This window comes from Macaca nemestrina, chromosome 18, assembly GCF_043159975.1.
Source record: "Macaca nemestrina isolate mMacNem1 chromosome 18, mMacNem.hap1, whole genome shotgun sequence".
Lineage (NCBI taxonomy): Eukaryota > Metazoa > Chordata > Mammalia > Primates > Cercopithecidae > Macaca > Macaca nemestrina.
In genome coordinates this window covers 20,894,398-20,911,674 of record NC_092142.1, presented here as the reverse complement: position 1 = coordinate 20,911,674, position 17,277 = coordinate 20,894,398, and the positions used below count along the sequence as shown (strand labels likewise).

The following is a 17,277-nucleotide window of genomic DNA, read 5'->3' as shown; positions in this document are numbered from 1 at the left end:
ATACAAAAATTAGCAGGGCATAGTGGCGTGCACCTGTGGTTCCAGCTACTCAGGAGGCTGAGGCACAAGAATCACTTGAACCTGGGAAGTGGAGGTTGCAGTGAGCCAAGAGCGCGCCACTGCCCTCCAGCCTGGGCAACAGAGTGAGACCCTGTCTCAAAAAAAAAAAAAAGAAAGGAAGAAAGAAAAAAAGAAACATCAACTTTGTTCTAATGTAAACACAACATTCTGTGAGAACCACCGCCTGTAATTTAAATCAGTCCCTCTTGTGGACACTTGAGCTGCCCTCCTGGGGGTGGGTGTTCATTTCAAAGCTGCCTTAGGACAGGAAACAGGATCAGTGGAAACCTGCCCCTTCAGGGGTCCCGACCCCAGAGGAGACCCACGGGGCTATTTCTGGAGCTGCCTGCCCCAGAGTAACTCCAGCTAGAACTCTAGGCCTAAAGGGAAAACATTACCCAACTATCTCCAAGAACTAAAATTATTAATTTTCTAAAAACATTAATTTAGAAGTTATGGAAGAATCTTTTTTTTTTTTTTTGAGATGGAGTCTCACTCTGTCGCCAGGCCAGGGTGCTATGGCGCGATCTCAGCTCACTGCAACCTCCAACTCCCTGGTTCAAGGGATTCTCCTGCCTCCACCTCCCGAGTAGCTGGGATCACAGGCATGAGCCACCACACCTGGCTAATTTTTGTATTTTTAATAGAGATGGGGTTTCACTGTGTTGGCCAGGATGGTCTTGATCTCCTGACCTCGTGATCCACCCGCCTCGGCCTCCCAAAGTGCTGGGAATATAGGCGTGAGCCACCATGCCTGGCCAGAATATTTTTAATTTCAAATCCCAAAGTGGTAATAGGAATTTTGTTTACAGTACTGATACTTAACTGTTTGTGAGGATTTGATTAAGTAAGGATAATGGTATTGCACTTTTGAGGTTTTACCCCCACCAGTTATTATACAAAGTCCAATAATGTTTGCCTTTCCCCCTCTTCTTTTTTTGAGACGGTGTCTCGCCCTGTCACCCAGGCTGGAGTGCAGTGGCACGATCCTGGTTCACTGCAACCTCCGCCACCTGGGTTCAAGTGATTCTCATGCCTCAGCCTCCTGAGTAGCTGGGACCATAGGCGGCACCACCACGCCCGGCTAATTTTTGTGGTTTTGTAGAGACAGGGTTTCGCCATGTTGGCCAGGCTGGTCTCAAACTCCTGACCTCAGGTGATCTGCCTGCCTTGGCCTCCCAAAGTGCTGGGATTACAGGCATGAGCCACCACGCCCAGCCTCTCCCCCTCTTCTTTATACCAGCTTTGCTATGGTATGAACAGAAATCCCTATCAAAATAAGTATGCTTTTCCTCAGTCCAGAGAAGGATGTCCAACCCTAAAAAGTGTTTTTTTGTTTGTTTTTGTTTTTTTAAGATAACCAACATGAAGCATCACGTTGCACATATGTCTCTATACCCACATACACACATATGCAGGGGTGCTTTCAAAATATTCAACACACAATTGGACAAATGTAGAAGACACTTGAGATGGAAATCTTCCACGGTATGAGGGTCTTTTTTCTTCTTTTTTTTTTTGTTGTTGTTTTATTTTGTTTTTGAGACGGAGTCTCCTCGGTTGCCCAGGCTGGAGTGCAGTGGCGCAATCTCGGCTCACCACAACCTCTGCCTCCTGGGTTCAAGGGATTCTCCTGCCTCAGCCTCCCGAGTAGCTGGGACTACAGGCATGCACCACCATTGTGGAAGAAAAACAATAATAAAGTTAAAACTAATAAAAACATAAGTAATAGTTAACATTAAGTATAGGTTATTTAGAAGTGATACATAGGCTAAGAAATTTAAGCAACCTCTCCCAGCATTGCTAACAAGTTGCATCTGTGAGCTTATCTCACCCTTCCAAGCTTATTGCCTGCCTCCAGACCCCCACACGTTTCTGTAATTCCTGTTTTCCCTTACCCCAGCTCGAGCTGTCCAGCTTCAAGGTTGACTGGTCAAGATAACTAAATTTTAAGTTTTCTCGGAATTGTCACGGGTTAAATAATTTACTGTCTTTGTCTGAAACCTGTATCCTGCCTCGTTTTCCCACCTCAAACGACATATAAGCCAGCCTGCTTTCTATGTTGGGGTCGGCAGCCGTTTTAGGCGTGAGCCTGCTGCCAGCCCGGGTACCCGAATTAAATAAAGTTCTCTTTGGTTTCCAAAGGTCTCTTTGTCTTTCCCTTGGCTGGAGTTTTACTGCAACACCATGCCCGGCTAATTTTTGTATTTTTAGTAGAGATAGGGTTTCACTATGTTGGCCAGGCTGGTCTCGAAATCCTGACCTCGTGATCTGCCCGCCTCAGCCTCCCAAAGTGCTGGGATTACAGGCGTGAGCCACCGCGCCTGGCCCACAGCATGAGATTTTAATCAGTAAACAAATTTGGAAAAAGGTAGCTAATTTGTAGAAAGATTTTAAAAAAACCATTAATTCTCATAATCAATGACAAATTATTACGGCCACACTCCTGGAATGTGGCAACAGAGAGAGAAATAACATTTATTAAGCACCTATAATGTGTGACACACAATACTAGGTATTGTTTCAAAAGTAATGATTAATAAGAATTTAGTCTTGCTTGAACCTGGGAGGTGGAGGTTGCAGTGAGCCGAGATCGTGCCACTGCGCTCCAGCCTGGGTGACAGAGCGAGACTCTGTCTCAAAAAAAAAAAAAAATTTTAGTCTATCTTTCATAGTTGTAACTACATAGGATGGCTGTAAGCGTTTTTTCTTTCTTTTTTTTTCTTTAATAAGGATGGGGTCTTCCTATGTTGACCAGGCTGGTCTGAAACTCTTGGCCTCCCAAAGTGCTGGGATTACAGGCTTGAGCCACTGTGCCCAGCCAAGATAGCTGTAAGTGTTAAATGAGATCTTTTTTTTTCCAGTGTCCCTAAAACAAGTTTCTATCAAAGTAACTAACAGTTATTATGTTTGTTTCTCCACTTGAATGTCTCTGCTGATAAATGGGGAGATTGTTAAGTCTGTAAACAATTGCTATTTGCCCCTCTGTACTCAATGCATAGCCTGGTGACAGATAGATAATATGCAATAAGGAAATGCAAATTTCATGTGATCAAGTCCCCATGCTGGCACCTAGCAAATGATTTTCAATAAAATTATGTTTTTAAATTTATTTTAAGCTGCGTACAGTGGTTCACACCTGTAATCCCAGCACTTTGGGAACCTGAGGCAGGCGGATCACTTGAGGCCAGGAGTTTCAGACCAGCCTGGCCAACACAGTGAAACTCTGTCTCTACTGAAAATACAAAACATTTGCTGGATGTGGTGGCTCATGCCTGTTATATCAGCTACTCAGGAGGCTGAGGCACGAGAATCACTTGAACCCAGGAGGCGGACGTTTCAGTGAGCCAAGATCCTACCACTGTATTCTAGCCTGGGCAACAGAGCAAGACTCTGCCTCAAAAAAATAAAATGAATAATAAATGTATTTGTTTTATTTTAATTTTTTGAGAAAGAGTTTCACTCTTGTTGTCCAGGCTGGAGTGCAGTGGTGCAATCTTGGTTCAATGCAACTTCTGCCTCCCGGGTTCATGTGATTGCCTCAGCCTCCCAAGTAGCAGGGATTACAGGTGTGCACTACCATATCCAGCTAATTTTTTGTATTTTTAGTAGAGACAGGGTTTCACCATGTTGGCCAGGCTGGTCTAGAACTCCTGACCTCAGGTGATCCACTTGCCTTGGCCTCCCAAAGTGCTGGGATTACAGGCGTGAGCCACCGCACCCAGCCTATTTTACTTTTTGAGAGACAGGGTCTCGGCCGGGCACGGTGGCTCAAGCCTGTAATCCCAGCACTTTGGGAGGCCAAGACGGGCGGATCACGAGGTCAGGAGATCGAGACCATCCTAGGTAACACAGTGAAACCCCGTCTCTACTAAAAATACAAAAACTTAGCCAGGCGAGGTGGCAGGCGCCTGTAGTCCCAGCTACTCGGGAGGCTGAGGCAGGAGAATGGCGTGAACCCGGGAGGCGGAGCTTGCAGTGAGCTGAGATCCGGCCACTGCACTCCAGCCTGGGTGACAGAGCGAGACTCCGTCTCAAAAAAAAAAAAAAAAAAAGAGAGACAGGGTCTCACTATGTTGCCCAGGCTGGTCTCCTAGGCTCAAGTGATCCTCCCTTTTGTCCTCTCAAAGTGCTGGCATTACAGGTGTGAGACACCATGCCTAACCTAAAATTATGTTGTTAAATAAATTCTTCCAAAAATTAACAACAAGTGGCCGGGCGTGGTAGTTCAAGACCAGCCTGGGAAACCCCATTTCTACAAAAAAATTTTTTTTAATGAGCCAGGTATAGTGGTGCAAGCCTATAATCCTACCTACTCAGGAGGCTGAGGTGGGAGGCTTGCTTGAGCCTAGGAATTCAAGGCTGCAGTAAGCTGTGATTGTGCCATTGCACGCCAGCCTGGGAAACAAAGCAAGACCATGTTTATTTAAAAAAAAAAAAAAAAAAAAAAAGAAGATACAGAAAGAGAGAGAGAGAGAATGATAAACAAAGAAAGAAAGAAAGAAGAAAAGAGAAAGAAAGAGAGAGAAAGAAAGAAAGGAAGGAAGGAAGGAAGGAAGGAAGGAAGGAAGGAAGGGAGGAAGGAAGGAAGGAAAAGAAAGAAAGAGAAATAAGGTCCTTAGTTTGGGAATTTTCTATTGCCATAAATAAATAAAAGTTTTTAAAAAGAAATAAGATCTTTATAGTTTGCAATGTTCCCCAGTAGTTGCTATTTTATTCTGTTCTGTTCCATTTCTTTAAAAAACAAAAACAAACCCAGCACCTCTGCACTCCAGCCTGGGTGACAGAGCAAAACTCTGTCTCTAAAGAAAACTAAAATAAATAAATAAACAAAACAAAACATTGGACAAAACTCAGCAAAAGGTTTTCACAACTCCATAGTGTGCCCTGGGCTACTATTTGAAAAACACCCAGCTCCAAGGTAATGAAATTTATTTTAAAGCAACAATACCCTCCCTGCTTAACAAGTATATCCTCAGATCAGAGTTTAGAGCACTGGCCAGGGTTTGGAAATACGAAGACCCCAACCAGCGACCCCAACCCTCCATCCCTTACACAGCAGCTAACCTGGGTGGGGAAGGTGGCGTAGGTGGCTCACTCACCTTGAAGTGGAAAGAGTTTGCCGGGGACCCACTGGATCCATACCGCTCACTTTTTGTTAGGTTGCTGTAGTACTTATTAACCTTGGAATTGACATTCTGGTTCGACCTTGGGTCATCAGTGATGGGGCAGATGAAGTAACCTTCCTCATCGTCGCTGTCCCCATCAGAATCACCATCATGGCCAGTTCGGGGGGACTGACCGCCATCAACGCCTTCCAGGCGGAAGATGAGATCTTCGTCTGCCATGTTCCTGGGGTACTCGTTTTACCCAAGCAGTATCCGGCACAGCCAGAGTTACTGGGCAAATGCAGAGGCGAAGGTCCTACAAGGAAAGCAACGGCCAGAGTGGGTGCTGGGGTCCAGGGGTGCGAATTCGCCCAACCCTCACCCCAAATGCTGCAGGCTATCGCAGGCGCTGGCACCCTTAGGGTAAAACCTAGAGCTATTTTTGGGGGGCGGCAGTTGGCAGCACCCAGGAACATTTTAAATGTCTAAACCCGCTGACCCAGTCATTCCACTTTTAAGAATTCAGTGTTTGCAAATGTTGGAACCAGGTTGGGAAAGCAACTGCTTCTTAAGCAGAGTGTTCTTTTTAGCACATCAATTAGATCGAGGCACTCCTCTGCTTAACGCCCACCCCCAGCAGCTTCCTTTCACATTCATAATAAAATCCAAATGCCTTGGTAAGGCTGCAAGAGCTGTGTTCATCTAGCGTGCTGCCCGCTTCTCCTCCGGCCCTGGCTGCTCTCCAGGCACACCGGGTTTCTTTCTGTTCTGTGAGCACATTAAGTTCATTCCGACCTCCGGGCCTTTGTACTTGCTGTTCCTTGTGCCTGGAACAACCTTCCTAACAGTGGGCTCTTTCTCATCGAGCTCACAGCTCACAGGATGCCTCTTCAGTGAAATATTCCGTGAATCCCCAAATCAAAAAACCCTTAACCCAACGTGCATATCCAATCACTCCCTTGCATATCACCCTGTTCCATTTCTTTTTTTTTTTTAGACAGAGTCTCGCTCTGTCGCCCAGCCTGGAGTGCAGTGGCCAGATCTCAGCTCACTGCAAGCTCCGCCTCCCGGGTTCACGCCATTCTCCTGCCTCAGCCTCCCGAGTAGCTGGGACTACAGGCGCCCGCCACCTCGCCCGGCTAGTTTTTTGTATTTTTTAGTAGAGATGGGGTTTCACCGTGTTAGCCAGGATGGTCTCGATCTCCTGACCTCGTGATCCGCCCGTCTTGGCCTCCCAAAGTGCTGGGATTACAGGCTTGAGCCACTGCGCCCGGCCTTCCCTGTTCCATTTCTTCTTCTTCTTTTTTTTTTTTTTTTCTGAGACAGAGTTTCACTCTTGCCACCCAGGCTGGAATGCAATGGTGCGATCTTGGCTCACTGCAACCTCCACCTCCCAGGTTCAAGCGATTCTGCTGTCTCAGCCTCCCGTGTAGCTGGGATTCCAGGTGCCCGCCACCACAACTAGCTAATTTTTGCATTTTTAGTAGAGAGGGCTTTCACCATGTTGGCTAAGCTGGTCTCGAACTTCTGACCCCAGGTGATCCACCTGCCTGGGCCTCCCAAAGCGCTGGGATTACAGGTGTGAGCCACCACGTCCAGACTTTTTTCTTTTTTTAAGACAGCTCTGTCGTCCAGGCAGGAGTGCAGTGGTGCAATCCTGGCTCACCTAGGTGACTGCTTGACCTCACAGGCCCAAGTGATCCTCCTGCTCAACCTCCCAAGTAGCTGGGATCACAGGTGTATACCACCAAGCCTGGCCAATTTTGTTTGTTTTTTTGTAGAGACAGGGTCTCCCTATGTTGCCCAGACTCATCTCAATCTCCTGGGCTCAAGTGATCCTCCTGCCTTGGCCTCCCAAAATGCTGGGATTACAGTCGTGTTTCATTTCTTCACTGTGCTTTTCTCAAAGTGAAATCACTCCGTTTACTTTGTTATTGCCTGTATGCCCAATACCTCCCAAAGTGTGTGGCACAGAGAAGGCACTCAACGCACTTTCCCGGAATGAAGGAGTACCCCTAAAAGCGTTGTTTTTTTTTTTTTAATGTTTGTTTTTTTGTTTGTTTTTCTTTGAGATGGAGTCTCACTCTGTCACCCAGGCTGGAGTGCAGTGGCATGATCTCGGCTCACTGCAACTTCCACCTCCTGGGTTTAAGCAATTCTCCTGCCTCAGTCTTCCGAGCAGCTGGGATTACAGGCATCCAACACCAGGCCCAGCTAATTTTTGTATTTTTAGTAGAGACAGGGTTTCACCATGTTGGCCAGGCTAGTCTCGAACTCTTGACCTCAGGTGATCCACCTGCCTCGGCCTCCCAAAGTGCTGGAATTACAGGCATGAGCCACCATGCCTGGCCTAAAAGCATTTTCTGTAGCACAATCAGTAACAGCAACAAAACAAAACAAAACAAAACCCAACAGCCCCAAATGTCCAATAGAAGCTCATTACACAGATTACAGTATTTCTCTCTACACCATGAAATACTCCATGACTGTTAGAAAGGGGAAGGTCCCATACCCACAGACACGCAAAAATAATCAAGAAAGAGTTCAGGAAGATTGTAGGATAGAACTGTCACATTTACAGCCACCTGATTTTCAACAAGGGTGCCAAGATAATTCACCCTTAGTTTTACAGCCACTTGATTTTCAACAAGCATGCCAAGATGATTCAACAGGGAAGGAAGAATCCTTTTTTTTTTTTTTTTTTTTTTTTGAGACAGAGTCTCACTCTGTTGCCCAGGCTGGAGTGCAGTGGTGCAACCTTGACTCACTGCAAGCTCTGCCTCCCAGGTTGACACCATTCTCCTGCATCAACCTCCCGAGTACCTGGGACTACAGGCGCCCACCACCACGCCCGGCTAATTTTTGTATTATTAGTAGGGACGGGATTTCACCTTTTTAGCCAGGATGGTCTCGAACTCCTGACCTTGTGATCCGCCCACCTTGGCCTACCAAAGTGCTGGGATTACAGGTGTGAGCCACCACGCCCGGCCGGAAGAATCTTTTCAACAAATGGTGTTGGGATAAATGAATATCCACGTGCAAAAAAATGAAGTTTATCCCCTTCCGTATGCCATACCCAAAAATTAACTCAAAATGGATCAAAAGCCTAAATTAGGAGCTAAAATTCGATTAGAAAAAAATGTAGAATAAATTCTTCATGACCTTGAGTTAGGCAAAGCCTTCTTGGATAAGATGCCAAAAGCAACAGCAACAAAATAATAGATAAATTGGACATCACCTGGGCTGGAGGTGGGAGCTCACGCTTGTAATCCCAGTACTTTGGAAGGCTGAAGCAAGTGGATCACATGAGGTCAGGGGTTTGAGACCAGCCTGGCCAAAGTGGCGAAACCCTGACTCTACCAAAAATACAAAAAATTAGCCAGGTGTGGTGGCACCCGCCTGTAATCCTAGCTACCTGGGAGGCCGAGGCATGAGAATTGCATGAACCTGGGAGGTAGAGGTTGCAGTGAGCTGAGATTGCACCACTGCACTCCAGCCTGGGTGGTAAAGTGAGACTCTATCTCATAAATAAATAAATAAATTGAACATCACCAAAATCAAAAACTTTTTTGCTTCAAAGGATACCATCAAGAGAGTAAAGAGAGACCGGGCATGGTGGCTCATGCCTGTAATTCCAGTACTTTGGGAGGCTGAGCTGGGTAGATCACCTAAGGTCAGGAGTTCGAGACCATCCTGGCTAACATGGTGAAACCCCGTCTCTACTAAAAATACAAAAATTAGCCAGGCATGGTGGCATGTGCCTGTAGTCCCAGCTACTCAGGAGACTGAGGCAGGAGAATTGCTTGAACCCGGGAGGCGGAGGTTGCAGTGAGGTGAGATCACACCACAGCACTCCAGCCTGGGCGACAGAGGGAGACTCCTTCTTAAAAAAAAAAAAAAAAAAAAAAAAAGAGAGAGAGAGAAAGAGACAACCCACAAATTTTGCAAATTATATATCTAATAAAGGACTATATTAAGAACTCTTACAATTCAACAATAAAAAGACAAATCAAATAAAAATGGGCAAAGAGTTTGAAAAGACATTTCTCTCAAAAACATATACGCGTGGCCAATAAGCACATGGAAAGATACTCAACATCAATGGCCATTAGGGAAATACAAATGAATGTCACACCCACTAAGACAGATACAAGTTAAAAAATGGAAAATAACAAGGGCTGGCAAGGATGTGGAAAAATTGAAACCCTTCTGCACTCCTGGTGGAATGTAAAATGGTGCCAACTGCCTTAGAAAACACTCTGGCACCAGCCTGGCCAACATGGTGAAACCCTGTCTCCACTAAAAATATAAAAAGTAGCCGGGCGTGGTGGTGCATGCATGCCTATGATCCCAACTACTTGGGAGGCTGAGGTGAGAGAATTGCCTGAGCCTGGGAGGCAGAGGTTGCAGTGAGCTGAGATTGTGCCATTGCACTCCAGCCTGGGCGAGAGTGAGACCTTGTCTAAAACAAAATAAAAAAAAACAAAAACAGAAAAAAAACAACATCTCAAAAAGTTAAATACTGAGTTACCGCATGACAGCAATTCCACTCCTAGGTGCTGAGATACACCCCAATATGGATGAAATTTACAAATCACTAGGGGAGGTGAAAGGCAGTCACAAAAGACTATACACATTGGCTAATTCTCTGTATATGAAACTTCCAGAGAAGGCAAATCTACAGCAACAGAAAGCAGATTAATGGTTGCCTGAGGATGGAGGAAGTGTGTGGTGGTGGGAATGATTGGGGGTAAATGGGGAATGATTGCTAATGGGTATGGGGTTTCTTTTGAGTTGATGAAAAGGTTCTATAATTGATTGTGGCTATATGACTGAACATACTAAAAACCATTGAATTGTACTATCTATCTATCTATCTCTCTATCTATCTATCTATGTGAGACGGAGTCTCACCCTGTCACCCAGGCTGGAGGGCAGTGACGTGATCTCGGCTCACTGTAACCTCTGCCTCCCAGGTTCAAATAATTCTCCTGCCTCAGCCTCCCAAATAGCTGGGACTACAGACACGCACCACTGCAACCAGCTAATTTTTGTATTTTTTGTATTTTTTTATTTTTTAGGGACGGGGTTTCACAGCATTGGCCAGGCTGTTCTCAAACTCCTGACCTCGTGATCTGCCCACCTCAGCCTCCCAAAGGGCTGGGATTACAGGCACGAGCCACTGTGCCCAGCCAGAATTGTACATTTTAAATGAGCAGATTATAAGGTATGTGAATTATAGCTCAAGAAAGCCAAAGTTAAAGAAAAGAAAGTTGGATGTGGTGGTTCATGTCTGTAATCCCAGCACTTTGGGAGGGCAAAGTGGGAGGATCGCTTGAGCCCAGGAGTTTGAGACTAGATTGGGCAACATAATGAGACCCTGTCTTTACAAAAAAATACAAAAAATTAGCTGGGTGTGGTGGTGTGCGCCTGTAGTCCCGGCTACTCAGGAGGTTGAGGTGGGAGGATCACTTGAGCCTAGGAGGTTCAAGTGAGCCCAGAGGTTGCAGTGAGCTGAAATTGCACCACAACACTCCAGCCTGGGCAACACAGCAAGACCCTGTCTCCAAGAAAAGAAAAAGGACATGTGTACATGCACGAAAACTTCCCTGAAAAATCCACAGGAACTGTACAGCACTTGAAATAAGCATTTGTAGAGCTGGGGGAAACTTTTTAATTTTTTTGAGATGGAGTCTTGCTCTGTTGTCCAGGCTGGAGTGAGGTGGCATGATCTTCACTCACTGCAACCTCTGCCTCCCAGGTTCAAGGGATTCTCCTGCCTCAGCCTCCCGAGTGGCTGGGACTACAGAAGCCCACCACCATGCCCGGCTAATTTTTATATTTTTAGTAGAGGCGGGGTTTCACCATGTTGGCCAGGGTGATCTTGAACTCCTGACCTCAAGTGATCTGCCCGCCTTGGCCTCCCAAGTAATTCCGATTTTTTTGACAGTGCTGTCTGTCAGGTGCGCAGTCTTCTAGAGCCAAGGCTTTGGTCCTTTGGCTACTGAAGCAGGAAATATATTTATATCTTAACCCAGTACATGCTTGTAAAATTTCAAGAAATTGTGCTTAGCCTTACTTTGTATAATGCACTCTTGCCTTTTTTTATTTAAATTTTATTTTTAGAGACAGATCGCCCCAGCTGGAGTGCAGTGGTGTGATCACAGCTCACTGTAGCCTCCAACAGCTGGGTTCAGGCGATCCTCCCGCCTCAGCCTCCAGAGCAGTCCATGCCACCATGCCCGGCTAAAGATTTTTATTTTTGTACATACAGAGTCTCACTATGTTGGCCAGGCTGGTCTTGAACTTCCAGCCTCAAATGATCCTCCCACCTTGCCCTCCCAAAGCACTGGGATTACCGGCGTGAGCCACTGCGCTTGGCCCACTCTTGCTATTTTCTATTCTACTTAAGTATTTTCTTTCTGTTTAATCTTTTTCCTTAACACACCACCCACACATTGATTTCTATATTCACAGTTTGAAAATCGACGTGAACTGCTGAGTTTATTTCTTATCCTCTGGGCAAGACACGTCATAGGCCTGGATCCAATGCCAGAGCCACCTGATCCTGCTTGTCACCAAAATCTTCCCTGAGCCCTGGGCTGGCTTCTCCACACTGTCAGCTGCTCCCAGCCCCAGCGCCTACTCTGCCCTGGTCAGCCCTTGGCCAGAATCCCTGCTGACCAACATGGTGTGGTGCCAGGAGCTGCCAGCAGGCCCAGCCTACTCAGCAGCCACTGGGGGCCAAGATGGTGCCAGGAGAAGGTCCAGAACCACAGCGCCAACCTGCAGACCTCCAGACAGTGTAGTTTGGTGGTTAAAAGCTCAGATCCAGGGCCAGGCGCAATGGCTCATGCCTGTAATTCCAGCACTTTGGAAGGCCAAGGTGGGCGGATCGCTTGAGCTCAGGAGTTCGAGACCAGCCTGGGCAACATGGCAAAACTCTGTCTCTACGAAAAAATACAAAAATTAGCCGGGTGTGGTGGTGTGTGCCTATAGTCCCAGCTACTCTGGAGGCTGAGGTGGGAGGATCACTTGAACTTGGGGAGGCAGAGGCTGCAGTAACTGAGATTGTGCCACTGCCTGGGCGATAGAGCAAGACCTCATCTCAAATAAGCAAAAAACAATAAAAAAAGCATGCTCAGATTCAGGATCTGGGCTACTAGCGAGTAAATCCTGGCTCCTTACCCAATTAATTCACCTAGCCGACTCCCTCATCTTACAGTGTGGGGAGCCTGGCCCTCGGCCATGTCCCACCACAGACCTGACGTTCTCCTCGGCCCTGGGAAACGAAGACAAGCAGCTGTGACCCTGCCTGGCACAGAGCCTTGTACACAGCAGGCACTTGATATGCACTCCAGAGCTAAGTGAGTGTCATCTGTTTTATGGCTTTTGAGTTGTCATAAATTTGCTCTTAAGGCAGCTGTGGCCAACTATCCCCCAATAGCTGTTCACTCTTTCTTTGTTAATAACAGAACCACCGGGTTTTGGCTAAGCATGTCACATGGCCCCTTAGGATACATTTCCCAGACTCCTTTGCAGATAGATGTAACCGTGTGAACAAGTTTTCGCCAATGGGATATAAGAAGGACTGTGTGCAACTATAGGGAAGGGTTCTCAAAGGGAATGTGCCCCTTGGCTCGCCTTCCAACCTGCTGGCTGAAATGCATATGTGACTGCCGGAGCTCAAGCAGCTACCTTAGACCATGAGGTGGATGGCCATGTGCTGAGGCTGGAAGAGCTATGAGACAAAGAGAATCTGGGTCTCTTATACCATGGGACAGTATAACAATCCTGGACTCACAATCTTTATACTTTGATACCTAAACTTGTATAATCTACTGTAATTTTCTTTTTTCCTTTCTACTTGCTAATTTTATTTGGTAACAGTAGCTCCTCTCCCATATCATAAAAAAATCACATCTTCTTTTTTGTAAAGTTTTATTTTTTGAGAAAGGGTCTTGCTCTGCTGCCCATGCTGGAGTACAATGGTGCGATCGTAGCTCATTGCAGCCTTGATCTCTGGGCTCAAGTGATTCTCCTACCTCAGCCTCCTGAGTAGCTGGGACTACAGGTGTGTGTCACTATGCCCACCTAATTTTTTTTTTTTTTTTGAGATGGAGTTTCGTTCTTGTTGCCCAGGCTGGAGTGCAATGGCACTATCTTGGCTCACTGCAACCTCTGCCTCCCGGATTCAAGTGATTCTCCTGCCTCAGCCTCCTGAGTAGCTGGCATTACAAGCATGTGCCACCACGCCCAGCTAATTTTTTGTATTTTTAGTAGAGACAGGGTTTCACCATGTTGGTCAGGCTGGTCTCGAATTCCTGGCTTCAGGTGATCCACTCGCCTCAGCCTCCCAAAGTGCTGGGATTACAGGCGTGAGCCACTGCGCCCAGGTTTGCCCACCTAATTTTTTATCTTTGTAGAGACACGGTTTCACTATGTTGCCCAGGCTAGTCTCGAACTCCTGGCCTCAAGCAATCCTTCTGCCTTGGCCTCCTAAAGTGTTGGGATGACAGGCGTGAGCCACTGCACCTGACCTAAAGGTCACATCCTTTATGACAAATGGGTGCCTGGGCAGGGTCAACCTGAGAAAACTGTGGCCTCAATCCAGAGGCCTAACTTGGCAGACACTCTTACATGTGCACATGAGGACTGGGTACCTGGAGGATGTTTGATTTCCCCAGACACGCAAGAAACCTTCCTTAGCCCCTAAGTCAGTTCCCAGAGGCCTGTTCTAACACCAGGCAAGGTACCCAGCCTCCTAGGGATCTCTGTCTAACCTGGGGTTCCCTTGGCCCAAAGAAAGGATCTGCGCCTGTGATGAGAACAGGACTCCAGCTGAAAGACATCAGGATTCTCTTGAAAGTTTTCTTTCTCTACCTCACTCAGGCATCCACATCTTCTCCTCCCAGTCCTCATTTCTTTTTTTTTCTTTTTCTTTTTTTTCAAATTTTTTTGTTTGAACTCCTGCCCTCAAGTGATCCACCCTCCTCGGCCTCCCAAAGTGCTGGGGATTAAAGGAATGAGCCTCCAGTTCCTATTTCTATGGAAAGGTAGCTGAGTCAGGAAGACCAAGTTCAAGCCCCATCTCTGCCACTAACTGGCTATGTGACTTCACCTCTTGAGCCTCGGTGGGGATGCATAATTGTACTCACCCCGTGAACTCAACAGCTATTATTATCATCATTTTTATTATCGTAAATAAAGGGGACTGAGCCTTGGGTCTCAGCCAGACTTGTGACCCGGACGTCTGGCTCGTAGCAAAGCCAAGCTTCTTCAGGAATCCTCCGGGAATAGGCTATTTCAGGCTCTGGCCACGGAAACCACTGTCTCACTGAGTCTCGATCTGGCAGTTATAGGGGCAGGAAACTACGCCTGCAATGCTCAGGTCAAGGCCTGTGGGTCAAGCCACAGTGGCCACTGGTCCCCCCGGGGCTCACCCTCACCCCAGGACCTGCCTTCCTACTGTAGAAAGCGGGTGGAATCTTCCCACCGCCACTCCTGGGAACCAGCATCCCAAAGCCAACGCAGGGCCCCCCAAGCTGGCCAATGCACACGCTAGTATATGCCCAGCACAACCCACACAGCCTTGACTACAACCACAATGGACACAGGTGACTGATCAGCCACCTGGAATCCTGGAATCATGCACCAGCTTCTGTGTGAGGATCTGCTTCTGCCCTACCCTCAAGTCATGTGTTTAGGAGTATGTCACAAATCCAGGCCTAAACCAACCACTGGGGTGCCTGGCCACAGAGATTGGCTCAGAGGTGGTCATGTGATCAGAGTCAAACTATTCTAGCCCATTGCGGCAAACCTGGGGCTTTTTGCTTGAGTGACTGGAAGAGGTGATCAGCCTTTTCATGCTGAATGTGAACTTGAGACTGAGGCTGAGACCAACATGGAACAAAGCTGATGTGTGGTGGAGGGCAGAACCAGAGAAAGAGAAAAATGAAGTGATGATGTCATTTGAGACCTGGAATCCAGATGTTCCCGAAACCAAACTACCAAGCCCCGCGTAGATTTCTGAATCACATGATACAATAAACCCCGCCTTTTGGGGGGCAGTAGGGGAAAGGGCTATTTAGCTAGTTACAGATAGGTTTTCTGTCACATGCAATATGAAAAGCCCCAAACCAGCCAGGCATGGTGGCTCACTCCTGTAATCTCAACACTTTGGAAGGCCAAGGCAGGCAGATCACCTGAGGTCGGGAGTTCGAGACCAGCCTGGCCAACATGGTGAAACCCCGTTTCTACTAAAAATACAAAAATTAGCAGGGCGTGGTGGCGCGTGCCTGTAATCCCAGCTCCTCGGGAAGCTGAGGTGGGAGAATTGTTTGAAGCTGGGAGGCAGAGTCTGCAGTGAGCCAAGATCGTGCCACTGTACTCCAGTCTGGGCAACAGAATGAGACTGTGTCTAAACCCAGCCAGGGTTTGGGCCACTGTATATTATTTATATATAATTTTAAAAACACTTTAAACACCTTTTTCTTACTAGGGCCACTGTATATGATGATATAGGTGGGGTACTGCTCAACTCTAGTGAACAACCTTTGCAACTGTGCATGGGCGGCCCTACTTCCCACCCCTAGAGGCAACCACTTCCAACTATTCTCAGTGTTACCTTTATCTCTCTCTCTCTTATATTTATATATATATATGTGTGTGTGTGTGTGTGTGTGTGTGTGTGTATAACTAAATAATATGCTTCTCTGATTCTTTTTTTTTTGGAAACAGGGTCTTGCTCTGTCACCCAGGCTGGAGTCCAGTGGTGCAATCTTGGCTCACTGCAACCTCTGTTTCCCAGGCTCAAGTGATCCTCCCACATAAGCCGCCAGAGTAGCTGGGACCACAGGCACGCGTCACCATACCCAGCTAATTTTTGTATATTTTTGTTGAGATGGGATTTCACTATGTTGCCCAGCTGGTCTCAAACTCCTGGACTCAAGGGATCCACTCATCTTGGCCTCCCAAACTGCAGGGATTACAGGCATGAGCCACCGCACCCGGCCCTGATTATTTCTTAATTTATCTGTTTTGATTCTATCTTCTGATTTCCAGGTATGATAAATGAGACTTTAGCTCTACTTCCCCTTACTACTTCCCTTCCCCACCCTATCCCTACACTAGTAGGTCTTCTTCTGGTTCCTTTATTTATTTATTACAGACGGGGTCTTGCTCTGTTGCCTAGGCTGGTCTTGAGCCCCTGGTCTCAAGTGATCCTCCCGCCTCAACCTCCCAAAGTGTTGAGATTACAGGCTGAGTCACAGTGCCCAGCCGTCTGCTTCCTTTACATACCATGCCAAGAACACTGTCTTATTCCACAAACTAGAAGAAGCTGAGTTTCTCACAGTTTAGCACGAATTCAGAGAAGGGACGGTGTGGCTTTTGTGCTGTGAATGTGTGATAAGAAAGCAGAAGAGTGGCCGGGCGCGGAGGCTCACGCCTGTAATCCCAACATTTTGGGAGGTCGAGGCAGGCAGATCACGAGGTCAGCAGATCGAGACCATCCTGGCTAACATGGTGAAACCCCGTATCTACTAAAAATACAAAAAATTAGCCAGGCGTAGTGGCGGGCACCTGTAGTCCCAGCTACTTGACAGGCTGAGGCAGGAGAATGGTGTGAACCTGGGAGGTGGAGCTTGCGGTGAGCCAAGATCACACCACTGCACTCCAGCCTGGGTGACAGAGCAAGATTCCGTCTCAAAAAAAAAAAAAAAAGCAGAAGAGCTTCTTATCTGCTTATCAACCTCAAAAAGGCATAATTTCTATGGAAATAAGAAAGACAAATAATGCATGTGAAAGACTGACTGCACACCAGGTGCTACACTGGACTCTCCTTTAATAATGACAGGAGCTGCTAGGTCCAGAAGTGACAGTCTATCCCTGAAAAGGCAACCTTAAGGGAGCGGAACTGCACAGTGCTAGGCTGTTAAGGGCTGCACCTGGCTTGTTCTGAAGATATTTTAAACCCTAGTTAGAGTCCCCAGTTTCCTTCAAACAAGAAACAAAAACCAAAGCCCAATACAGTGGCTAACAGCTTGTGCTCTACAGCCGCATGGCCAGGGTTTGAATCCTGGGTCCCACCATTAGGAGCTGGGACCCT

General features: G+C 47.0%; 1 protein-coding gene across 3 annotated transcripts in view; it reads right to left on the bottom strand.

Moving 5' to 3' along the window:
• The window catches only part of LOC105485054 (eukaryotic elongation factor 2 kinase), an 89,547-nt gene that overhangs the window by 61,517 nt on the left and 10,753 nt on the right, over positions 1-17,277 (bottom strand). For all 3 annotated transcript variants that reach the window (XR_011616343.1, XM_071084229.1, XM_071084228.1), the window contains exon 2: positions 5,163-5,484. Coding sequence is in view for 2 of the 3 variants with exons in the window: in XM_071084229.1 (XP_070940330.1) it covers positions 5,163-5,408 (246 nt within the window). In the remaining variant the exon portion in view is untranslated. The remainder of the gene's footprint in view (positions 1-5,162; positions 5,485-17,277) is intronic.